General features: G+C 34.6%; 1 protein-coding gene across 4 annotated transcripts in view; it reads right to left on the bottom strand.

The window, feature by feature from the left end:
* Positions 1-27819, bottom strand: part of SYT10 (synaptotagmin 10) — a 93742-nt gene that overhangs the window by 12695 nt on the left and 53228 nt on the right. Inside the window, exons 6-8 of one of the 4 annotated variants that reach the window (XR_004259918.1) lie at positions 26912-27041; positions 22109-24448; positions 11606-11757 (exon numbers count right to left, since the gene is read on the bottom strand). Coding sequence is in view for 1 of the 4 variants with exons in the window: in XM_032248306.1 (XP_032104197.1) it covers positions 24377-24448; positions 26912-27041 (202 nt within the window). In the remaining 3 variants the exon portion in view is untranslated. Of the gene's footprint in view, positions 1-11605; positions 11758-21209; positions 24449-24618; positions 24766-26911; positions 27042-27819 lie in introns of those variants that run through there. The other 3 variants (XR_004259919.1, XR_004259920.1, XM_032248306.1) reach the window with 3 other exon arrangements.

A 27819-nucleotide genomic window follows, 5' to 3' on the forward strand; every position in this document is an offset into this window, starting at 1 on the left:
ATATGAAGGATCTCTTTAAGGAGAACTACAATCCACTGCTCAAGGAAATAAGAGAGGACACAAACAAATGGAAAAACATTCCATGGTCATGGATAGGAAAAACCAATATTATGAAAATGGCCATACTGCCCAAAGTGATTTACAGATTCAGTGCTACCAACAACCCTATCAAAAAGTGGGCAAAGGATATAAACAGACATTTCTCAAAAGGAGACATTTATGTGGCCAAAAGACATATGAAAAAAGCTCATCATCATTGATCTCTAGAGAAATACAAATCAAAACCACAATGAGATACCATCTCATGCCAGTTAGAACGGTGATCATTTAAAAGGAAATAACAGATGCTGGAGAGGATGGGGAGAAATAGGAATGCTTTTACACTTTTGGTGGGAGTGTAAATTAGTTCAACCATGGTGGAAGACAGTGTGGCGATTCCACAAGGATCGAGAACTAGAAATACCATTTGACCCAGCAATCCCATTACTGGGTATATACCCAAAGGATTATAAATCATTCTGCTACAAAGACACATGCACACATATGTTTATTGCAGCACTATTCACAATAGCAAAGACTTGGAACCAACCCAAATGTCCATCAATGATAGACTGGATAAAGAAAATGTGGCACATATTCACCATGCAGTCTTAAAAAAGAATGAGTTCATGTCCATTGCAGGGACACGGATGAAGCTGGAAGGCATCATTCTCTGAAAGCTAGCACAGGAATAGAAAACCAAGCACTGCATATTCTCACTCATAAGCGGGAGTTGAACAATAAGAACATATGGGTACAGGGAGGAAAACATCACACACTGGGGCCTGTCAGGGCATGGGGGGCTAGGGGAGGGATAGCATTAGGAGAAATACCTAATGTAGACGATGGGTTGATGGGTGCAACCACCATGGCTCATATATACCTATGTAACAAACCTGCATGTTCTGCACATGTATCCCAGAACTTAGAGCATATATATACATACATACATGTGTGTGTATATATATGTACACATGTATGTATGTATATATATATACACACACGTGTATATATATGTATACATATATACGCTTTAAGTTCTGGGATACATGTGCAGAATGTATATGTAGTTGTGTATATATATGTGTGTATATATATATATATATATATATACACTATATATATAAAGAATCTGACTAAAACCTACTGAAACCAAGATGGCAATGAGCGTGACCTTTGGTCATCCTCACTGCTACAGTCCTACCAGCGCCATGACAGTTTACAAATGCCATGGCAATATCAGGAAGTCAGCCTACATGGTCTAAAAGGGGAGGCACAAATTATCCACTCCTTGTTAGCATAGAATCAAGAAATATACACCATGGAATATTATGCAGCCATCAAAAACGATGAGTTTGGGTCCTTTGTAGGGACATGGATGAACCTGGAAACCATCATTCTCAGCAAACTGACAGAAGAGCAGAAGATCAAACACCGCATGTTCTCACTCATAGGCGGGTGTTGAACAATGAGAACACATGGACACAGGGAGGGGAGCACTACACACTGGGGTCAGTTGGGGGGAAATAGGGGAGGGACAGTGTCAGGTGGGGAGTTGGGGAGAGATAGCAGGGGGAGAGATGCCAGATGTAGGTGATGGGGAGGAAGGCAGCAAATCACACTGCCACATGTGTACCTATGCAACAATCTTGCATGTTCTTCACATGTACCCCAAAACCTAAAATGCAATAAAATAAATAAATGGAAAAAAAAAAGTGGGCCACCAATGGCCCTCAGGGCTGCTCTGCCTATGGAGTAGCCATTTTTTATTCCTTTACTTTCTTAATAAACTTGCTTTCACTTAAAAAGATAAATAAATATTGCCATCTTCCAAAGTTTTTGTCCCATTGAAAACACTTAGAGAAAGAAGTATAAAATTGGGATATTTTACTTTCTTAATAAACTTGCTTTCACTTAAAAAGATAAATAAATATTGCCATCTTCCAAAGTTTTTGTCCCACTGAAAACACTTAGAGAAAGAACTATAAAATTGGGATATTTTAATTTCAAAAATTTATTATCGGCTTTAAATTTCTTTAAAAAATTTTTTCCCTTACTGTTTCTGCCTGAATTTTAATATGCCAGAATTCCTAGAGAATTATATAGTTAGAAAAATCCATTCATGTTCTAGACTTAGAAACAAAAGATGAAAAAATAATATATGCTGGCCATATATCTGTACATAGGTATATATTTCACCTTATCTGTGATTTTTATTATTTCTTTGCCTTAATAAAAGTCATTGGTATAAAAAACAAACAGAAGAATAAACTTTTTGGATAAGGTTATATCAAGGCAATTTAATTTTAGGCATATTTATTTGAGCCATATGATAACTGTGTTAATCACATGAACTGTATGATTATCAAATAGTTTTTAATATCAAACAAATTATTTTTAACTCAATGTACTCTTTGTGATAATAGTGCCTTATTTCCTTGTTTTCACAGGGATTTTTCACTCTATAATTCTCACTTATTTATTTATTTAAAAAAAACTAGCCAATTTGACTTTCAGAGAATGTAGTGGCTCTTGGAATTTACATATTTATATTTCTTTAAGCATAAATTCTGAAGTCATTCAATGCCTGCTGGAGGTGTAGGCATAGTCCAAATTTAAGTATAAATCCTAGCATAAGGCAAAAGAAATGTGTGAATCCAAGTATATTAGGCCATTTTTGCATTGCTATAAAGAAATACTTGAGATTGGGTAATTTTTAAGAAGAGATTTAACTGGCTTAACGTTCTGGAGGCTGGATAAGAAGCATAGTGCTGGCAACTGCTTCTGGGGAGGCCTCTGGAAGCTTACCATCATGATGGAAGGGGAAAGGGGAGCAGGCATCTCACATGGCAGGAGCAGGAGCAAGCAGTGGGGGAGATGCCACACATTTTTAAACAACCAGATCTTCTGTGAACTCAAAGCAAGAACTCACTCATCACCAACGGGATGGTGACAAGCCATTCATGAGGGATCTGCCCCTATGATTCAAACACCTCCCACCAGGCCCCACCTTCAATACTAGAGACCACATTTCAACATGAGATTTGGAGAGGACACATATTCAAACCATATCATCATGCAGTTGCATAACCACTCAGTAAGCCCAGAGATTCCCAACCACAGTGATGAACTTTGCTGCCCATGAGGCCATAGAGCACGTCTGTAGTCAGTCAGGCTCTTATGGGCTGTTAGCCTTTTTGGACCCTCCATTTATTGCTTTCCCCACCATTGTTCTAGATCTTGTCCTTTACTCTCGTTTATATTAATGTACACCTTATTCTATCCCCCTCTGGACATGCACCATGTATATGAGAAAGATTGGTTCTAAACACATTGGTCCTTCATTGGTTTCATGTGATTTTAGTCACTGTATCATGCTTTGAATTACTTTTACAAATAAACCCTAATGAAAAATATGGATATCATTGCATTTATATGATTCACTTTGATTTTTTAGTCTCATTTAAAAATAGAGCATGGAAATTTTTAGGCATTCTTATTTTGAGTACAGTTGTCTTGGTGAGTTACTACACGGTTACCTCACCTCTTATTGAGTTATCCTTCTCGTTTCTAATTTTCTTAGGCCCACAAAAATGTCATTAGTATCTTTATTTATACTCACAGCATTGTCCAGTACCAGTTCCACAGGGAATCTGATCTAAAATCCAGCCAAATGCCGGTGATATCTTATCTCAAACTATCCATTTCCCCTTACTTCGTTATGATTACCTTTGATTTCCAGTTTTAGCAAATCTCTATTCTCTGTGATGGTGCTGACTACCAAGCTGAGAGGGTTATTTCTGTGATTAAAATTCCATGGTTTCTTGCAACTAAATTCTTTGCTAGAGAGAACATTGAATATTCCCTGGAGGAAAAAAAAACAGCATAACAATTTTTTTGTTGCAGAAATTTACCATTACAAATTCTAGGGAGTGCCTTTTCATTAGTTTTCTCCAGGAGAAATCAAATAATGGTAATAAGCTGCGCAACAAGAATCAAGTTTTGACAATTTATGTTTATAATAATAAAATAATACATTTTACATATACAGAATAATTTTTATCCATATTTTAATTTCCAAAACCAAATAGAAATAAAAGATTTGAAACAATTAAAACAAGAATATACTATGAAAAATTGAGTCCTACATTATGCTATTTCTGGTCCCTCTATGATTTAGTGACCCTGCTATTATAATCATGTTTTTTTAGCATTAAAAAATAAGCCGTACATTTTGTGCAATTAAGAATTCAGAGGGATATTATTAATTGTACTGACAATTCTCAATATCAAATCAAGCAAAAAGAATTTGTTATAATCCTGATGTGTGGCTAGTGCTATATTATATATTATAAAGGAATACATGGCCTTTGTTGCTGCAAGTTTTATAATTTTGCAGGAAAGCAAGTAGATAGAGAAGTCATACACACACATATAATAAAATTCTTGTTTTATAGTATAAAAATGGCAAAATTAAAGATATTTTGCACGTTGGAATCTTATAGAGGCATTAATGGAGGGGTGTGATATTTTGATTGCCCTTAGAGTATAGGAGTTAAATTAATGGGTAAAGAAGGAAGAGCAGAGCATCCAGTAGAGGAGAGGGTATAATATCCATCAAAACGTATGCCAACTCCTTTCCCATAGGACCGTAGATTTTTGTTTAGCCCTCAAATTTTGTTGGACAAACCCTCTGTAATAAGTATAGTGTTCTCTTGAGAGCTGTAGGATTTTAAGTTTCTTGTTTTTCTTAGAAATGGACAGGGTTGCTGAGGTGATTTGTACCAAGTGAAATACCAAGTTCAGTGATGTTCAATTTTGCCATATGTGTAGACGCAGTCATAGCTATGGAAGCTATTTAGATTTGTGTCAATAACAGGAGGTTAACAGGTAAGGTCACTTTGTGATTCAAAACAGAAAGACAAAATGTTCTGAACTAGATAATAAAACAGCTGGACATGGGACAAGATTGTTCTCAGTACTGGTATCTAAAACATTTGTAATTTTGGGGAAAAGCAACAACATAACATGGAGAACTATGCCACAGGTAAGAATTAACATCTTATGTTGCCATCATCTGTTTATAGCATGCATCTGACTTCAAGAAGCTGCAAAGAAGAGGAGATTTTTGGAATTAAACAGAAATATTACAGATCCAGTGTCTTCTGGGTAGTCAGAAAACCAATTATTTCAGGCTCTTGAATTTTGCTTTTTTTTAAACCAAAATTTCAGAAGCTATAGATCCTTCCTGGTGTTGTAGTGCAGATAAGAAAAAAAATACAAAATAGGAAGAGATACAAAGAGGATGGAGCTAGAGACAGACAGAGATGTAAACATAGAGAAACAGGGAGAACAAGACCAAGGGAGAGACTGGATGATATGTATGTATGGGCTGTCTGCTCCCTTCCTGAACCTAAACCCAATAGTTCTATGAACTGAATTGAGTTCCCTCTCCCCTAAATTCACATGTTGAGGAATTCTAAAGCAAAGAATCCTGCTGATGGAGCATTTTATCCAAGGACCTGGCAGTAGGGGAAGACTGCCCTTCCCAAAACTCTTCCAAGCGCCCTGCCCATCACTCATTCACAGAAGTTAAGCTTCAGGCTGGTTAGAGGGCTCCCCTTAGATCACAGCCAACTCTAAATTTTTAGAGTTACTCTTCACCCAACAGGCAATGCTTTCTGCCTATGCTGTACTGCTTCTTGGACCTCTACTGATATCATTAACTGTAGTCACCATGATGTACAGTAGATCTCTTCAATTTATTCCTCCTGTTTAAGTGAAACTTTGTATCCTTTCACTAACCTCTCCACCATTCCCGAAACCCTAGCCTGTGATAATCATCATTCTACTCTACTTCTGTAAATTTGGCTATTTTGTATTCCAAATACATGTGAGATCATGTGATCTTTGCCCTTCTGTGCCTGGCTTGTTTCACTCAACATAATGTCCTCTAGACTCATCCATGTTGTCACAAATGACAGGATTTACTTTTTTTAAGGATAGACAGTATTTCATCGTGAATATATAGCATTAAAAAATCTGTCCAACCATTGAAGGATACTTTGGTGGCTTCCATGTCTTGGCTATTGTGAATAATGCTACAATGAACATGGGAGTGCAGATATCTCTTCAACATACCAATTCCAATTCTTTCATATATGTATACCAGAAGTGGGATTGCTGCATCACATGGTAATTCTATTTTTAGTTTTTTGGGGACCCTCCATACTGTTTTCCACAATGGAGGCACTAATTTACACTCTCACCAACAGGATATAAGAGTTCCTTTTTCTCCACATCTTTGTCAAAACTTCTCTTTCGTCTTTTTGATAACAGTCATTCTAACAATTGTGAAGTGATATATCTCACTGTGGTTTTAACTTGCATATTCTGATTAGTGATGTTGAGCATTTTTTTCATATGCCTGTTGTCCATCTGCAAATCTTCTCTTGAGAAATGTCTATTTAGGATCTTTGCCCATTTTTAAATTGGGTTTTTTGTTTTCTTGCTATCGAGTTATTGAGTTCCTTACATATTAACCCTTTATCAGATGTATGGTTTGCAAATATTTTCTTTCATTCAGTAGTTTGTGACTTTACTTTGTTGATTATTTCCGTGGCTGAGCAGAAGCTTTTTAGTTTGATGTAGTCCAACTTGACTATTTTTGCTTTTGTTGTCTGTGTTTTTGGGACCATGTCCAAAATTATTGCCCTGACTAATGTCATAGAGCTCTCCCTCCTATATTTTCTTCTAATAGTTTTACAGTTTCAGGTTTTAAGTCTTTAATTAGTTTTGAGTTAATGTTTATATATGCTGTGTGATAAGGCTCTAAATTGTCTCAATCTATTGGCCAAGGTACAAATGAGGCAGAGGTTTCGGGCAGAAGTTCAGTTAAGTAATTAACATGTGGCTGAAGATTTTTTTTGTTGCTGCTTCCCTTGAGTACTCAAAGTATAGCCTTTGCATGGCACCCTCCACACACACGTTAGCAGTAATCTAACCACCTAACTCATATAACTTTTCTTATCCAGAAGCGAAAAAACTCACATTATATAAAGTGACTTTGAAGTGTTTAGTCATTGCTTTTATGATATAGGTACAACTTATGAGAGTATGAACATGATTCATTTAGCCAAAATGGATTGTACAAATTGACTTTTATCTAAAACAACTTTCAATAAGAGAATGGGCTAATGGAAGACTGTATGATACCTCAGCTGAAGAGTCTCCATTTATGGTGGAGGTACATACCACTTTATCCAATGTTAAGTGAAATCAAGTAGCAGAAAATGAAAATTCATACTTTACATTGGAGATTTTGATTTTTAGATCTGCCCACAGGACACAGGAGTAGTCTTTGGGGATGAGGTGACTCATGCTTCCAATCATAACTAAAAGCTATTAATTTTTCTTCTTTTCCAGAAAACTGTTAACTTTTTTAGAGAATTAAAGTGCAATTCAACTTGTTGGATTGGTTACAAGAAAAGCTTCCCAGGAGCTTCCCACAGCTGTCACCCCAAGAGATCAAGAAAGCATGCTCCCTGCCTTATCACAAAGAGCCAGACTTCCTTTCCAGACTTTAGCAGCCCTGGGGAACTGAGAGCTCACCACCCTCCAGAATCTACTGAGGTAAAATCTTGGCACTCCTTCTACTCTCAGACCTATAGTCATCCAACCACTCCCAAGTGTTTCTCATAATGTCCTGGGGCTCCTCTCCACTGATCTGTTTTCTTACTCTTCTTACACTCCCCTGAACCCTTTCACTGTGCTATTTGGTATTCCTCATCTATGAACAGCAAATTATTACAAAGTCTCACCTTTTTCCACCTATTTGCCTTAACCAGACCTCCTGCGGCAGCATTCTCAAGCAGAAAAGTTGCTCACTTACTCACCTCTGGGCCAGATCATGTGAACCATGTAGGGTACTAATGCCTTGACCACTTGCCTCAAATGGTGTTCTCCCATCTACCTGACATTCTCGGTTCCATGGGTGTGTCTTGTACCTTTTCTCACCCCAAACTGTTCCATCTTAAAATCCCCAATGCATTTCATTGAAAGACTAAACTGCCTATATTTCTTGTTGGCTTAAATAGCCTATTGGCATAATTGTTTCATTTTTATCCTATACCTTCTCAGCACCAATCTTGTGTAGCTTTCTCATAACTACTTCTGAAGTTTACTCTCTGTTCTTAAAGGCCTAATCCCTTCCTGACTTTCCTTCTTACTCTTAGCAAATGATTTGGGTTTTGATATTTATCTACTTGACATAGGCATTTAGATAACTCAGTCACTTCAAACTCAGTATATGGAAAAACAAGTTCTGAACTCTCTTCCTCCATCAAAAATGCCCCTCCTATCCTTTGAGCCCAGGAGTTAGAGGCTGGCTGCAGTGAGCTATGATCATGCTACTGCCCTCCAGCCAGGTCGACAGAGTGAGACCTTGTCTCTATAGATAAACAAATACACCTCTTTCAGTGTTCTCTGTCTGTCTTTCACTTTTGCACAGCTCCAATCTGGTCACTCAAAACTTTAAAATTGTAAACTTGAAATGTTCCTGTCCGCAAGCAACCCATTGCCCCTATTGGAAAGGCCATTTTAGTAGTCCTATCCCTACATAGGCTAACTCCTACCACCTCTTTCCAGCTCACCTTGTGCTAGTTTCTCCTCACTCTGCAAATCTTTTTGTTCCACTCATAATTACCACTTTCATTTCTACTAATGCACTCGGCATCTTCGCACAGGCAGCTTTCTCTCTTTTCATTCTTCATGTCCCTGCTAAAATTCCCTTTCCTCCAATAAAACCTCCACTGATCAAGCTCTCTACAAGACTAGGTGAAGTCTTCCTGTAATATAATATAATAGGTTGCATATCTCAATTAGAATGATTATTAATATTTATTTCCTACCCTTAAAGTAAGCTTCATAATAGCAGGGTCTGGGGCCATTGTGTTCTCCTATATAGATTTTCAATAACATCCATGGAAAAAATGAACAGATGACTATGAATCAGTCTGTTCACTGTATTTCACAAAGTGTAAGCATGATGTCTTTATAGCGACTCACAGTGGTATAGTTTCTCTCCTAAATGCAACCTCTCTGTCATCTCAATTTCAAGCACTTTACTCTTGGATCACTACCTCCTGTGTTTCCAGCTCAGTTCCTCTTTCTCTTCTATTCCAAAATTTTGTGCCAGTACCCCTGGAGCTAAGCATGGCAGAAGAAAAAAATACAACTATACTGACTGTTTCCACTTTAAATTCATTCCATAAGCCTAAAAAGAGACCCTTAGTTCTGCCTAGCAGGAGAGCGCCTTCCCCTTGGTTGTTCAACCTCATTCTCCAGGAAGATTTTCCTACCCCTTCCTTTCTCATCCTTGGAATCCTTTCCCTGCAACCTTCCTTCTCAACCAGCGACCTTCCTTCTCCACTGAGAACACTGAAGCACTCAGAAAGAGAGAAATCAGAATGGGAAAAGCAGCATCATGCTTGTATGCTGTTGGGAATAAAAGTGAAATAAGGACAGTATAATGATATGAGGAAGAGGGGACAGAATTTCTGGAGCAATGTCTTTACATGAGTGAGCTTACAAGCATGATGTTGTTTTTCCCATCCCAATATCTCTTAAAAATTTATAAAATAATATCCTGATAACAATTATTTTCTGAAATGTGATTTTTAAAATGCAGTGGTTCATAATTTCTTGGCAAAATTATACTGTCGAAAATTTATACGGTATATTTAAGAGCATTTGCTATAAATATGGGAGGTTTTTTACTTCTTTTGATTATCTTAACTAATATTTAATCCTATATTACCTTTTTATGTAATGTACTGTTTTTAGTGGTTTCTTGTTGTTTTGCTTCTATGTGTTTTTATTTTTGCAATCTAGACTACTTTGTTTTTAACCTCTATTAGTATATTCATTATTTTCATTGTAGATATATGCTTTTAGGTAAATATAGTATAACTATTATTTTTTAAAAATATTAGTGTCTATTAGCCACCCCTGTATTATAATAAATTCAACCCCCTGTCTTCCATCTCTTCACTCATTTCATTTCATATCTACGTTTTAGGTGAGGAAATCTAAAATTTTAGTTCATGTTATCATTTTATACTTTTCATATCACATTTTCAAGATTCTTCTACTATATTTTTTAGTAAATTAATATTCAAGCAATTTTCTATTTCAGTAGTTTTATTTCATGGAGACAATTTCTTTATACTATGACATTTCTATTATTAAAATCTTTGAGTTTTTTATTCTTTTCTCATTTTGTTGAATTACTTCTTCAAATATCTTGTATTTAGTGTATGGTTATGCTATATTCTGAACACTTGCACATTAAAAAAATTTTTTTATTCTTATAGTTGAATGCAAATTTAGCCGTGTATAGAGTTCTTTCATTATGTTTTTCACAATACAAAAAAATTGAAAAATTTAAGAATAGATGACATGACTATATTAGAAATTATTGTAATTAAGGACTAATTGCCAATTTCATAATAAAACTGTTACTAATAATTACAATTATATAATTATAATTAAAATTAAATTATCTAATCACTTACAACAGGTTAGGCAAATAGAACACACCTGAAATTGATAGCAAAATATATTTATTCAGTCAAGCATGTTTATATTTAAGAAAGATAGGTCAGATGTGGTGGATCAAGGCTGTGATCCCAGCACTTTGGGAAGCTAAGGCGTGGGGATTGCTTGAGCCTAGGAGTTTGAGACTAGCCTGAGCAATATGGTAAGACCACATCTATACAATTTTTCTTTTTTAATTAGTAAGGCATGGTGGCACCTGCCTGAAGTCTCAGCTACTTGGGAGGCTGAGGCAGAAGTGAGTTGTGGTTGTGTCACTGCACTCCAGCCTGAGCAACATAGCAAGACCCTGTCTCAAAAGAAAAATATAGTGTATTTTATTGTGAATACCATCCATAAAAGGATAGTTTTTCAATATATTAGTTTGTAAGATGTTCCTACAAAATCGTGCAAATTCAAAATAGGATTATAAGAATTAGAATGCCATATGACATTGGTAACTATATTCCTGTTGGCTTATTTAGTAGTTTCTGATGGAAATATTGATGTACAAATAAATGACAGCTGTCACTTCATGTAAGACAGCTGAATATCAAAATTTATTTAAAAAAGGATTCGTAAATTTTATTGTTGTTGAAAAGACAGCTGAAAATAGTATCAATAGTCTCTTAGAATGAATCTTTAACAAATCAACATTCATTTGAAGTAAAATCTGTGCTTATATTTAAGGCATTTACACAGGTTTGCATTTTAGTAGGGGTGTAGAAAATATATGTTTTGGATTGAACAATGGTGAGGCTTTGTAAGGAGTAAAATAATTCCAAATGTTCCAGACTTTAAATATTTTTATATAACACTATGCATCTGAGATATGGCAGGCATTTTGTTTCCCAAAATATCTGCGAAAAAGGCAAGTGTGTACCACGTAGAAAATGACATTGTTGAAAACACATATTGAATTGTATATGGTGGATTACATAAAACAATGATGCAAAAATGAAGCTTAACTAACCTTTGGAGTGGTTTGCTGAAATTGGCTTTCAGATTTGAATTTCATGTTTTCCTTGAAACTTCTATATCACATATGAGGGGGTTGTAATTTTGCCGTAGAAGTGCCAAAGTGAAAGTATTGTCTTTCCTTTCTTTCCTTCCAACCGTAGAAGCCTTAAAGAGAAGCAAACACACTTAGGAGAGTAAGGAGAAGTTTCACAAAGCCAAAAACCAAACCCCAAACAACCCAAAAGGTAAACTTAAAACTGATATTTCAAAGTTACAAGAATTATCAATAACAAAATAAAAATTTTAAAATTAGATATTTTGTGAGATTACTTAAAACAATGTTATGTAATCTAATAACACTCTTCCCAATCTCTACTCCACCACCAGTCTTTATGTGTCAGCTTTTAGCCAACATTGTTTCTATCACTGCTCTTTTTTTCCCTTTCCCCATAGTCTGTATCATGATTGAGACTATAGTGGTAAATGAAAATGAACCAGGTAGATTTAAAATAAAATATAAATACAGGGTAGATAGGAACAGTCAGGGAATTAACACAGATGCAGTTTGTTTTTACCTTGGTTGAGTGAGATTTTAGAGATTAATGCCATTCATTTTTTAAGTAGTAAAAGTACATTTTTCTCTCTCTGTTCTTTTTTTTTTTTTTTTTTTTTTTTGACAGAGTATTACTCTGTCATCAAGCTGAAGTGCAGTGGTGGGATCTCGGCACATTGTAACCCCACTTCCCAGGGTCAAGCGATTCTCCTGCCTCCACCTCCTGAATAGCTGGGACTACAGGTGTGCACCACCATGCCCAGCTAATTTTTGTATTTTTAGTAGAGATGGGGCTTCACCATGTTGGCCAGGATGGTTTTGATCTCTTGACCTCGTGATCTGCCCGCCTTGGCCTCCCAAAGTGCTGGGATTACAGGTGTGTGTCACTGTGCCTGGCCCATTTTTTTTCTCTTTAACAGAATTAACTACATTTGATTTAGTGATCTGGTTTTGTATACTGAGATTGATTCATAAAATATAACAAGGTAGATGTTAATTATATTAAAAATGAACCTGTTTTATAGAATTGTGTTCATCATAATGTTTGGTTTGTAGACAAATTATTTTCATTGGTTCATGTAAAGAAAGTCCTCTTTTATTTTATGTTAACAGATAAGGGTGTATGTATGTGTTTGTTAATATAAAGAGCAGCCATGAACTCAAATCTTAATAAATAACTATACTGTGGCACATGCCTGTAATCCCAGCTACTTGGGAGGCTGAGGCACGAGAATCGTTTGACCTTGGGAGGCGGAGGTTGCAGTGAGCCAAGATCGTGCCACTGCACTCCAGCTTGGTGACAAAGCAAGACTCTGTCTCAAAATAATAATAATAATAATAAACTAGACCATTCTAGTTACGTATATGAGTTTACTTATTCATCTTCTTTCTATCGTTCCAGCTACCACCTCCAAATAAACTCTCCCCTTAATTTTATGTCTATTATTTTCTTGCCCCGTTTTTTGATAACCCCATTATTCAAATATAATTTGTATAGCGAACAATTTACCCACATATATAAAATTTAATGTTTTTAGTGTTGTATTCATGTGGTTATACAACCATCACCACAATCAATTTTAGAACATTTTTATCACCTCAAAAGGTAACTCTATATTCTTTGCAGTCGTCCTCAGTCTTCTCATCTACGACAGCCCAGGCAACCACAAATCTACATTCCATCTCAATGGATTTGCCTATTCTGTACATCATATTTCATATAAATACAATCCTAAAATATGTTGTCTTTTGTCACCAGTTTCTTTCACTCAGCATAATGTTTTCAAGCTTTGTGGTGAGCCAGAATCGCACCACTACACTCCAGCCTGGGTGACAGAGTGAGACTTTGTCTCAAAAAAAAAGTTTAAATTAAGATTTATCCATGTTGTAGGTAGAAATAATTAAGTTATTCCACTACTGTTTAATATTTTGTTGTTGAATATACCACACTTTATCCACCACTGTTTTTATTGGCATGTGAGTCACTCCTCTCCCCTCCTCCATTTTGTACTGTTTTCCTATTAAAATTTGGTATGTATCTCCTGAGTCCACATGGTTGAAGGTTTCTCTGGGTATAGTCTTAGGAGTGGAATTGCTCCATCCCATACATGTGAATGTTTAATAGATACTTCCAAATTGTTTTCTTAATATCACTCTCCTATTAGAAACATATTAGAAATTCTATTGGTTTACCACCTCTTTGGAGTTAGTGTTGTAAGACTGTGACATTGTCAATTGTTACATATTTTTGTCATTATAACCCTTATTTGCATTTCTTTAATTATTAATGAGGTGGAGTACTTCTTTATGTGTTTACTGCCCATAAGCTTTTCCTCCTCCATTAAAACCTTTCATGTTTTTTGCTCACTTTATACTGGGTTACTTAAGTTCTTCTTATTGACTTGTAAGATTTGTTTACATAACATGCTATGGACTCTTTATTAGTTATATATGTTGTTAATATCTTATCCTCAATTTGTAGCTTGTTTTCACTCTTGTTTTTTAATTTTTTAATTTTTTTAGAGATGGGGATCTTGATCTATTGCCCAGGCTGGAGTGCACTGGCATGATCATAGCTCTCTGCATCCTTCAACTCCTGGGCTCAAGCAATCCTCTCGCTTCAGCCTACTGAGTAGCTGGGACTACAGGCCTAAGCCACCACATCTGGCTGCATTTTTACTCTTTAAATATTTGTTTTGATAATTATAAGTTGTTTATTTAATGTAATAGTATTCATCATCTTTTTCAATGTAGAGCATATTTTGTGTCTTAAGAAAACCATTTCCTCTTTCTAAATTACTTAAACTTTACAACAGAATTTTGAAATTTTTCATTTGACATTTGAATGCCACTTGAAGTTGAATTTAGTATGTAAATTGAAAAGAGGTTCCATGTTTATATTTTTCCATTTTTAAAACCTGCAGTTATTAGTTTCATTGTTTTCTCGCAGCTTAATATGTCCTTTCTGTTATATATCTAATTTCCTTATCTATGTGGCATAGTTTTACTCTGTTTTGTCAATTTCCTTAACTTCATGCTGTACCATATTGTTTTGATGATTATAGCTTCAGGATGAGGATGATTTTTTTTTTTTATTAGGTGAAATCTCAACTCTTTTCTTTTCAGCAGAATGTCTGTTCACAGACCTTTGTTTATCCATATGCATTTAAGAATCAGCTTGTCAGTTTCCATTGAAACAAAAACAAACAAACAGAAAACTTGCTGCAGTTTTGATTAGAGTTGCTTCGAAACTCTGAGTTGCTTTGCTGGTCCATTTGGAGGAAATTTAAACCTTTACTTTCGTGTGTTTCTATAATTGTCTTTGGTCATTCTAAGACACTAGAAAGCTTTGGCCAGGTGTGCCTACTCCAGGGTCACAAAGATATCCTGCTTGGTCTTCCAGAAGAATTATAGGTTTAAGGTATCCATTTAGTTGTGACGTAGATGAAATTAATTTATGTATGATATGAGGTTTTTCTTTTGGATTTCCAGTTGTTCCACTACCACTCTTTTTTTCTTCTTAAGATCCATGTAGGGTTTTTAAGTAAAGGTATGGGATGCTCAGCCATGCATTTTCTGGAGATGGAGCTGTATAGTGGAGAGTGAGTGTTCTCTACAGACTGTTTTTAGTTGAATATGATTAACAGGAGTCTATAGAACTTGAGCCTATTGACTAGGCTCCTTTTCTACTCTACTCTTCATGGCTTTTTTTTTTTTTTCTTTCAGGTCAGGGTCAATTTGGCATTTACTCCCTTCTTAGCCACTCCATCTGCACAAACACCTTACCTTAGGCTTTTAAAAATATCCCATACATGGATTCTTCCTATTAATGATGGGAATGATGTTGGTGCAAAAACTAGTACCTACTATTTGCAGAATATTTTACATATTACAAGATGGCACATGCATTAACTAAGTGGTAGATCAGGCAGAAAAAACTAATCTCAATTTATAGATGAGTAAAGTGGTAATGAGGTTAATATGACTTTCATCTAAGTGATTTACCTAAAGAGGCAAAATACCTTTAAGTCTTACTTTGTTTCATGGTATGAAGGCAACTAGAAAAGCAACAGGACATAAAATGTACATGTAGTTGGAGGGCCGAAGACCTAGATTTGAGGCCCAGCTCTATAGTCTACTACAAGACCTTGGGTTTTCATTTGATCTCTGTTGACCACAATTAGCTTCTCTGTCAAATGGGGGTGATGAAATCCACATGCCTTGTGGTAAGAATTAAGAAAGAGTATATGTGAAACTGTTTTAAAATTGTATCAATGTTAGTTGTTATATCTCATGTCTTGTAGAGAATAAAAGCCCTGATTTAGGAATGAGTTAGCCATGTTTGCAAGGTTGTGCTCTGCCATGGAATATTACGCAGCCATCAAAAACGATGAGTTTGTGTCCTTTGTAGGGACATGGATGAACCTGGAAACCATCATTCTCAGCAAACTGACAGAAGAGCAGAAGATCAAACACCGCATGTTCTCACTCATAGGCGGGTGTTGAACAATGAGAACACATTCAGGGAGGGGAGCACTACACACTGGGGTCAGTTGGGGGGAAATAGGGGAGGGACGGTGGGGGGTGAGGAGTTGGGGAGGGATAGCAGGGGGAGAGATGCCAGATATAGGTGATGGGGAGGAAGGCAGCAAATCACACTGCCACGTGTGTACCTATGCAACAATCTTGCATGTTCTCCACATGTACCCCAAAACCTAAAATGCAATAAAATAAATGGAAGAAAAAAAAAAAACTATGGGTGTATCCACTTACTCAATCTGAGCCTCAATTCCACCATCTTTAAAATGGTCACAATAATAAATTACAGAGATTTTGTACACAGAGATTAGGAATATGGTAGTTAATGAACACAGTGCTTGGTGCATAGCACATATTCTGTATGTTTTAGGTAACATGTCCATTAGAAAAAAAATCTCCTCTTTAATTCTCAACTTCAGCTTTCAACTTTAGCTTCTGTTTGAGTTAACTCTGTACCTATTAGCACTACTTATGCCTTGTTATTTACTAATTTGAGGTGGTCAGAGTTGCGTGTTCCTGGAAGCACCATTTATACAGATCACAGGCTGTTCTAGTCGTCCTGGACTGTGCAATTTGTGGCCTGTTTGTACCTTGTGTTCTGTGTGATTTTTATCTATTGGCTCCTTCACTTTCTGGCTTGAGTTTCTGTTACTGACTCAGGTCTAGCTTCCCATTTAAGGTAAGGTTTTTACTCATCTATGTTCTAAAATTAATAAATTACTTGCTCATGAAAATGCATACAACCTAATCAGACTCACTAAACAGATTCATAATGGGGATTCATTTCTGTTCACATATTTTATATTTATAGTTGAAAGTTGGATTTTTTTCACCTGGAGAAAATTTTTTTTTAAAAAAATTCTAACTGCAGCATGAAAATGGAAACTATTTGTGAAGGGTCCTATTTGTGGCTTCTGTTTAATTTTTGGTCTTATTCTCTGTGGACATTAATGGATACAACTTTACTCCATTCTGTGTCACTGTACGAGTAGATGATAGAATAAAAACTATTCAAATTTGGCACAAAAAGGATTTGTTTTCCAAGGGATTTTAAAACAATAGCATAAATAATGGGTTATCCATGAAAAGAATTTTTTCTACTTCTTTCAGACACACTGGTGGGTGACGGCCTGACATCACCCTGGAGATTTTCAAGGATAAGAGCTCATGAGCTTCAAGAGAGGCTAACTTTTGTTTAAACTTTGCTTTACATTTCCTCAACTTGTATTTCAATATGTTTTTTTTTATGTATGTTGTATAAACATCCTTTATAGATTATAGCCTAATATTATGACATCTCCTTTGAAGAACAATTAGTTTGAGATATGGTGATATGAAAAAATTTATCTGCATTCAAAACTGAAATAAAAACCTCTAAAAATAAATAAGGAAGAAAATCCCAATGGAAGAATGGGAAAAGACTTAATAAAATCCAAATTGCCAATCATTATGTAAAATTTGACAAATCCTGCTAGAAAAAAGGAAATAGAAATTAAAGCATTTTTCTCAAATTCACATTGGCAGATTCAAATAATAATTCCAGGCTCAAGTGATTCTCCTGCCTCAGCCTCCCGAGTAGCTGAGAATACAGGTATCTGCCACCCTGCCTGGCTAAATTTTTGTATTTTTAGCAGAGATGGGGTTTCATCATGTTGGTCAGGCTGGTCTTGAACTCCTAATCTCAGGTGATCCACTTGTCTCGGTCTCCCAAATTGCTGGGATTACAGGTGTGAACCACCACACCTGGCCATATATATATATATTATATACAAATTACTCTAGGTATAGAACATCCAATTTATCAACAGTTACAATTTTATTTGAGTCAATGCCCTGTTTACTGTCTAAAACTGTTGCTATATCTATATACATGAAAATATTTTGAAAATTGGAGGCAACACACAAGCAAACAAATAACCCAGCAAATATCTGGTACACCCCAACTGCTGAATCACCTGCTAACGTATTTCTAGGGGCTTGGAATATTTTTGGAAGGTAAAAGAAATTTAGCTAATGTGTATAAATAGCATTTACCTGTTTTAACACTTGGCACATGATTGTTTCATTGCTTCTTAATGGAAATAATCCAGGAATTTAAATTAATACTTTTGTGACAAATAGACTGTATTACAGAAGACCTTTAACATATATTCAGTACCTGAATTATTATTGGATTATTGATAAATAAATCATTCTGCACTACTAATGAGTGCGACAAATAGTGTCTATTAAAGAAAACCTTAAAGGTCACAAAATTAAATCTGGAAAAGATATTTTCTATAAACACAGACAAAATAATTTATAATCACTTTATTTCTTTTTCAAAATACATATGAAACAGTAAAATTATATTTCAAATGCTTTCCATTTTCTTTTACAAAAGTAATCATAAACTGTATACTTCGTAACAGCTTTGAGGTTTAATTGTTACGTAATTCATCTGAACCTGACAAATATATTCACACATTCTAAAGAAGACATTGTAAAAATATTGCATTGTGCAATATCTTTTAAAGGTGGTTGCAAAAACATTTGTTCTAAGTAATACAATTATATGCTGTCAAGTTTCACAAATGACTGTTTACCATACAAAAGCCAGAAACATGAATTTCAAGAGATTTTAAAATTTCCATTCTATAATGTGGAAGCCAAAGATATTGATTTGAACAATGGCCAAGTATTAAATCACGAACTTCAGCTGAAAAGTCACCTTATCAACAAGGACTGAAGGTTCAAAAAATCCGATAGAATGGATCCAAATAATTTGAGGCTATATGTGAAATGATGAATTTTAGTGATTCCTGCCAGTTTAGAATAATTGGCAACATCTTGGACTATTTATTAGTGGACTCATCAGATTTACAACGTGAGGCAGTTCTTTTCAACTTTGGCTTCTTTATCCTGAAATAAAGGTTTCGCTTCATTGTCCATAATGTCTCCATATTTTCAGGTGAAACTGATCACTTCTTTCAGTTGGAAAGGTCAACAGTAAGTTAATGTGAATTACACCAACTTGGGCTGGACTTTTTGTCTATAAGACAAACTATAAATGCAAATATTTTGTATATTAGAGTTGGTTTACCTGCTTCTTATTTATACAGTGATAAAATTTATGAAGCTATTCACACTGGAGATTACTATGTTCTTTAAAAGGAAAACTTCAGGGTATTTTTAAAGACAAAAATTGTAATAAAACTCACAAAATGATCTATATAGATATAAACAGAACAAATCATGCATTTTTTTTGTACAGAATAATTCAATGATGAGTTTCTACATAGCCTTAGGGATTACAGGTTGTTTTGGGTCCACAAACTTTATTCTATGGAAAAATCATAGCTGAATATAATTCATATATTGGTGTTCAGAATAGGAAAATTAAAAAGAAAAATTTGAAAGGGAAGATGAAATAAACATCTAATGCATTAAATTTTCAATATCAAGATTTATTTATCTTTACACTTTTGACTTATATCTATAATATTCATTAATATCTAATAAATTATTTTTGAGGGAACAAAAACATGAAATTGAATAACTAAAACCCACCCACCCTGTGCAGTAAATAATGGGATCTGTATACATACAACAGATAACACTTACAGCAAAATTTCAGGAGAAAATGGCTTATTTTTACCCTCTGGTGACAAGATTAGGCATAAATTTGCTCTTTGGAGACGCTTCTCTTGATCCAGGTGAGTTTAGAAGAAATTATTGTCAGTTTGAGATAAAAATATTTCCATAGAAATGTATCTATCAATAGCATGTCATTTCTAGTGTCTCAGTATAGAATAATTCTAATCAATTCCTCCTGGCAGGAGTATGTTTAAATCATTCCAGACATGAAAAAGGCTATCCTTTCTCTTAAACATCTTCTACTTATTTTTCAGTCACCACATCTAGCATTCGAAATGTTTGCATTCAATAAACCGTTAAGTCCCACTTCCACTTCAGCCTTTAATTTAGTGCTTTCTTTTCTGAAGTCTCTGTAGCCATGATGTTGTCATGCCACCAAATCACATCCTGGTTTCTTATGTTCATGATAACAGGGTGAAAGTGAAAATAATTTTTTACTTTGATGAGAAGACACTTGAACTGAATATTAATGAACTGCCACTGTTCAAATACATATCTTTTTGGTTAACTGTTAATGGTAGATGACAACTAATTACTAATACATCTTTTATTAAATTACCATTCATTTTAATTAATAAAATATTGAGTAAATATAGAAGTCTTTTTAATAAAACACAAAATTCTTACCTAAAAGGGTATCGCTGAATAACGTATTGGAGACAACATTTAGTTTAATTAGCTGTTTCCCATACAAAATATAAACTCATTCTTTTCTTCGAAATAATGGGTCTTTACAGCAGGTTCAGATGAATCATATCCTGAGCCATGTCACTGAGTTAATGATTAAATGCTCTGTCATAGGGTTTTTGGGAACAATGTTAAAGCATATACATTTCTCTAAAAGTTAAAACATAACAAGTTTTTGATTTTGCATCTCAATATCAAATTTCCATAGGCTTTAACTTCTTTGCTCAACCATCATTTAATTACTTTATTTTATGTTCATTCTTTGAATCATTTCTCATGATTTTTAGCCTAAAGCTTATAAAAGTTTGGATCAAGTAGAGTACCTCAAAACAACTGGAGTTGCTTCAAGAACAAGTGAAGAAAAATCTGCATTTTCTTTTTATTTAGTAGAGGTGAAATGACGTTCTCAAATCCTTATCCACTTCAGGTGTTTTTTATTATCAGGCAGTTAAATTACCTGGTCATTATTACAACTAAGGTGGCACAAAAAATCAGACTAAATTCTATAAAAATATACGTTCTTAAACAATATCAAGCACTCTTTTTGAGGAGGTAAAGAAATTACCACATGTTCAATGTTAAGATTTCATGTCCCTTTATTTGTAATAGTCTTTGGCTCTTTTGATAACTGATCCTAAAATAAGTTATATTTTGTTTTATGGAAAGTAAAAGTTGATCACAGGGGTGGAAGTTTAGCTTTTTCAATTTTGCAGTAATTAATCACTAAATGAAGGCTTTAGGAGATGGATAGCTCTTTACTGAGTTGCAAAAAATTTAAAATAATAAACACTGGTGGAGAATAAACACAGTTGAGAATGTCAATTAAATATTACCACAAAATAGGTTCAAATATATTTGCTTTTATTTATCAAAAACCTGAGTCAGTATTGATCAGTTGTGATTTCCCTGCAATAACTACAACATGCACACACTTCCCAAAACTGCATAAGAAAGTGAGTGCTTGGCTCTGCTCTCCTGTCTGTGTTCCCCAGGCACTAGTCCTAATGTTATATGTTGCTGAACCATGAATATATTCAATATAGAAATTCTTACATGTTAATGAAGTCTCAGAAACACAGGGTTGGCCTGACAAAAACAATTGTTGGGGAAAATATTATTAGGAAACCAGTGTGAAAAAAACAATGTTCTGAGTTTTATGAAAAGATATACTCCACAAACATGAATGTTCTTTTCCTATTCAATTCCCTCATTCCCCTGCTTTCTTGGTGAAACAGGTAAAGCAAACAACAAATCCCTCCCTCAAAACTAAGAATATCAGTATTGTTTGCTAATGAATTAAGTTACTGTTTTCCTAGACTTATATTTGGTAAGTCCCTGAAATTAGACATTCATTATGTATCTGAACTACAACTTCATAATGTGTTGGTACTGTCATTAAAATGTGATGTCCCACACAAGGAGATTTCTAACATCAAAACTTATTTTAAATATTGAAACTCAAAACATTTCATCTTCAATTACAAGCAGAAAGGTAAGTTATGTGTATATGAATGTGTGGGCTGTGTCGAGTGAGGGTGTGTTGTATTAAAAGTGTTAGGATTACATTTTTATAATATGAACTGTCATTTTTAACAATCATACCTTATCAATCTGTGTATAAACCTTCCTCCTGAATTACATGAAAGATGAGCTGCTGTGGTGAATTTCCTCTGCTTGATCTCTTTCTCAGGATTAACACATATCCTTGTATGACGAGTTTATTCTAACTCCAAGCAAACATTTAAAAATTATTTAAAAAACATTGTAATCTACAATTTCCATATTAGAATCTTCTGATTCGTCAATGGTTCACATTTTTACATCAGAAGCACTGGCTTTTTCTCCTTAGAAAGTAAAGACAAGCATGAGTTTCTAAGAATCAATAAAAAGTCCTTGAAATATGTTTTTGGGTGAAAATAATTATTATACTCACTTAGGAAACGTAATTGCTAATTTACTTTAAGCTGCAGTTATATCTACTAATAAAACAATTGTCTCCAAAAATGTCATTCTATTAATAGTATAACCTTTTGTCTTCCCATTTGAAAAGTTTTATTTCCCAATAAAACAAAGAGTTTCAGAATGCAAGTGTCATCTTTCATTTTACCTATAGCAAATAATTCTTTTTGGCTTGACAAGGTAGCCAAGTGTTTTCAAACAGCTTTCTTTTATTATTTTCAATGAGAAAATGTTAGCTACGAGTACCTGTTTTCCTTAGGGTAGTATAAGCATTTTTGAAAAATCTAAGGCAGAACTGTTTTTGCCTTTAAAATGTTAATGTGCAAAATATTTACCTCTTAATTAATAGTAATGACATCATTATAAGAGATGGCAACAAAATATCAAGGCTTTAATTTTTTTTAATATTTAGAGATAATGGGATTTTACAAAATTAAAAATTTCATAACTGCTGAAATATTTTTCTCATCCAAGTAAGTATGTTCTCTTGCCTTTTTTTTTTTTAAAACACACCAATTTTGAAATAATCTTGAAATAGGCACTATCTATACCACACATCTCAAAAGTAAGGTTGGGGTAATTCCGTATAGATACCTTCCAATAGGGCCTGAAAATGAGACCAAATATGTTGGCCTCATTTAAAAGAAAGGTCTGTCTTGTAAAAACGTTTGCATAGTTTTTACATCTAGTGGCCTGAGCCTTGACGCTTATGAAGGCAAATGCCTTTCATGCAAGGACTGGAGTCCTAGCCTTTAGAATTAATTTGTTTATTATTAAGTATTGACATTGTATTATTAATATTTATGGCATATTTCTATATTTTGCTGGAAATAAATTATCCTTTCTTTCAGAAAATACCCAATTTCAATGATTTGCTTCTGACTGGGTGTGAAGAGTCACCACTACTGTGTACAATCTAAACGATGATGAACACAGAGAATGTTGTTCTTTTGGTGTCTGTTAGCATGGTCTATCATAAACACAGGATCTATATCATAGCTTCAAGTCACAAAAAATACATGTCACAAAAAATACATGTCACAGTACTTGAGAACCTTACAATCACTTAAAAAATTAACTTCTGATTCTTTACACTTAGAAATACTTGTACTACATTTGAGATGAAGATTATTAGAATTTAAAAAATATCAGTTAAACAGTGCAACAGATATTTGAGCTAACATAACAGTAAAACAGTATAAAATGGTAGCCATAATGGCCCAACCTCCATTTTTCAGCCAGTAAGTATTACTTCTTAAATTTATATTCAAAACGATTCTTTAAATTTATAGTTTTGTCTGTGTGTTTTAAAGAACAAGCTTGAGAGACAAAGTTTTGAGTTTAGCAGAGCCAAATCTCACCAAGAAAGCAATTTTATGAGACTGAAAGAAAAGTATTATCAGATAAGTAATATTAATTTGATTGTGCAAGGATTTAATGTTGTGTAAGTTAAGTTCAAAATGTCCTTTGAAGTTTATATTGAACCATGTGCACAATTGGAAAAACACACTATAACAAAACCAAATCCATACATATGTGACATGTGCTACTTTATATAATAGCAGCATAAACCATATTTAATTTTAGATAAGTATGCACTGTTTAAATAAACATTTCTTTGCTTATGCAAAGAATTACAACATATTCAACACTCTTTGTGCTAACAGGCATTTGACATGAAGGACAAAATGCCTTAAGCAACTAAGGACTATATGTATTCAAGTAAAATGTATTAAGATGTTCAAGGTTAAAAAATCGGCAATAAAAGTAAATAAAAAATTACATGTCAAGTTTGTTCATTACTATGAATATATTTTAAATGAGGAAATCAAACCTTCCACTTTTTCTTTTTTGATTCAATGAGCACATGGTCCTAGGTTCTTAATATCATGGTATCTTACTTTGGAGGCATTATGGTGTGGAAGGTGGTTTGGGAGAGGGGCAGGATCCTTGACTATCAAAACTGGTTGCCCGGCCAGGTAACTGAAAGACAGTAATTTCATAATATATGATTTAGTACAGAAATATAATACAGTGGTTATTGTTGCTCCCTTCAAATAGTGTTGCTCACTTCAAATAGTGATTATTCAACCACAATATGCAAATCTCTGAAGAAAAGAAATACATGACTCCCTTTGCCCTTCAGAACTTACCTTCTCTGCTACCATGAAGAGGCACAGATTATCTCCTAGAATGTAGGCAGAGCACGGTACACAGATGAACATGAAGCAGCACTATGTGGATAACTATTTATGACTGCAGAATAATTTCAAATTTTACGACAGGTTTTTGGCTCTTTTCTATAAAAAATAAATGGTTTACTTTAGTGAGGGGCAATTGCTAGGAAAGAGCAGTAAGAGGTTCTAAACACAAGAGACTGCACTCCACTTGCTCTGAGGCAGGAGGTGATCACGGAGGCAGTTAATGAGATGAGAAGAACTGCATTTGGCAGATGGGAGCCCCAAGTGACAGAGATATGTTCTTACAATCCTTAAATGCCTATGTGTATTTAAAAAGTTTAATTACAACAAAACAAACAATTATCTAGATAAAAAGAACCAGATTTTCTGCATGATACTTTAGTCTCTGTTGTACCAACAGACCCAACTCTCGAATAACTGTTCCCTTCTCACATTTATGCCTTCTGTGACAAGAACATGTATAATTATATACTTATTTTTCCCAAAATGCACAATCCAGCCAGTTCTTAGGTCCCTAGTCCATATATTCTGTTTGACCAATGAATGCAGGAGCAGGGATTAAAAGGAGCTTTTGCTGGAGAAAGTACATTTACATGACCTCGTTCTCGATAACTATCTGGGATCTTTTTCTGATGTCTATATTGTGGCTTATCTTTCTGTATATTCTATTATGACTAAAAGATGTTTACATGTTCCTAAACACAAGCATGTGCCTATTACACAACTCCCCTTCATCAGCAAAATGTATACCTGCTTATTAAGCACTAATGAATGATTAATATGCCTTGTATCATAAAGCACCTTTTCTCTTATTACTTAACAATTCTTGCTCAAACTCCTTCGTTTCTCCCTGCATCTTCCCTGTGAAGCCTGTAGAGGCATGCAGTTCTTTTTTTGTTAACATATGGAGAAGTGTAGTTGGAGACAGAGTGAACAGCCCGCTCAGACGTAGACAGCCAGAGGAACAAAGATTAGAATCCACCACTGCATTCAGAGTGAGCTCCTGCCCAACATGGCTCTACTCTTCTTTTCAGATTTTTAGAATTAATGTTCACTTTCCACACTTAAGAAAAGATGAGAACTAGGAAAAGAATAATAATTATAAAATAAGCAATAAAGTGTACTTTAGACAACATCCACTGTTGAAACAAATACTAACTTTCCAAGACCTGAGCTACTCAGAGAATACACATGTCTATACTTATGAAGTCCTAAGGGAAAACACCAAGTGATTGTGTGTGTATATGTGTGTGTGTGTGTGTGTGTGTGTGTATGTGTGTGTGTGTGTTTATAGATGCATTTGTGTGTGTGTATGTCTTTTATGATTTATACTAAATTATGAAGTCAGATAAAGACTTGGCACATTCACATATAAACAGATATTGATGACGACAGTTCACCTGTGTGAGCATGTAATGCTCATTTGGTGTTCATCCAATTTCCCTTACTATGTTCTGAGTAACACAGCCAAGGTTGCATTTTTTTGTGACTAAACTGAGAGTAGAACTTGGCCCCACCGATATTTAGTCAATGACACTGCACAGCCTCTTCCATTCAATCCAGTCCCTAGTGACAAGAAGCACTAAGTACTTAATAGCATTTCTTTAGTTTTACTCTGAGTTTACCACTATTTCAGAGTCATAGCAGTAACTTAGCCTGAGGTTTCACAATAAGCAGTCACACAGCAGAGCCAGGCCTTGAACTCAACTAAACTGACACCTCAATATTTTAAAAACCTTGGGCAGTTTTACTTCCTGACCAGAGTTGAGGGAGACATATCTTTCCCCTTATGCTGAAAAGTTATAATTAGGTGACAGTACCTCTAGTTAGGGATTGTAGAAAACTTTAGGTAAGGTGGCTGGTTTCTTTTTTGCAGAAGAGAAGGACAAAAATGCAGTTTCCAGCTAGTAATAAACTTACTAGATTGCTCCAGCCCCCACTCAATTTAAATTTTTTGGCTTTTGAAAAAAAAAAAAAAAAAAAAGACTTGCAGTTTTTAATGGGCTTACTGTCCAAAAGAATATGAAGCCCAGAAAATGCAGTAGCTTTTTTAAATCCAAGAAGGCACACAGAACTTTGAATATTAAATATTAGAGACTGTGGGACAAAAGCAAGAGCAATCTTTTTTATTTTTATTTTTTTAACAAAGGTGAATACATAAAATTTCAGATAAAGATTAGCAGATAAATAGTATTACATAAAAGAGACAACAAAAAAGGCAGATGTAAGGAATTCACAAGCTTACCTCCAGCAAGGGGTGCCAATGTGTTATTGGTTTTCGATGATAGGCCAGCATTTCATTCCAGTGGTCTCGCCCAAGTCCCTCAGCGTCCAGTCCTGTTCTACATACTCCTATGACCTCATTGTGTCCTACCCTAGGATTCGTAGAATATTATACTTTCATTTCCAACATTCAAAGATAAAAGGAGTTTCACAAATCTTAGTAGAATTTTACACATATGATTAAAATATTAGATGCTGTAATTCTGCAGATACTACTTCAGACTGAATGAAATATCTTAAATAAATAAAAATTTACTAAACAGTATCAACATTCAAAAAATGAATATGTGTAAGAGGTAGACACAAACCATTTCAGTGCTTTGTAGTTTAAGCACATTTCATCATAATAAAAATAGCACAAATGAGAAATACCAGTAGGTCTTTACCTATATCATGAGTGTTTTTCTTGGAAGCAATCTCATTTAACATAAGTGATGTAAAGCAAATCTTGTTCTTTCCACGAGGCTTAATGTTTTATAACAATGTTTAGATTTCTCACCAAGAAATACAGTACCAATTTTCTTTAATTGGCTCTAAATGATATGTCAGTGTGTTACCACTTGCATTACAATTAAATAGGGCAGGATTATGTTCAGTTGCATGGCATTTAATTTATTTTTGGATAACAGGAAACATACTGAACAACGTTTGCATTATCTATTCATGTCCTTCTTTTATAGCAATGAATCAAGATGATAATAATAACAGTTAATATTTTTGAGAGCTTATTATATGCCAGTGTTCTAGGTAATTTAAATGTACTGACCCGCTTAATTCTCCCACCATGACCATGAATATCATTATTATCATTCTTCCATTGTACAAATAAACTAAATGCCCAGAAGGTTAGGAGCTAGCCTGACTACACAC

The sequence above is a fragment of the Sapajus apella genome, unplaced genomic scaffold (genome assembly GCF_009761245.1).
Source record: "Sapajus apella isolate SASKATOON/1434 unplaced genomic scaffold, GSC_monkey_1.0 scaffold66, whole genome shotgun sequence".
Classification (NCBI taxonomy): Eukaryota; Metazoa; Chordata; class Mammalia; order Primates; family Cebidae; genus Sapajus; species Sapajus apella.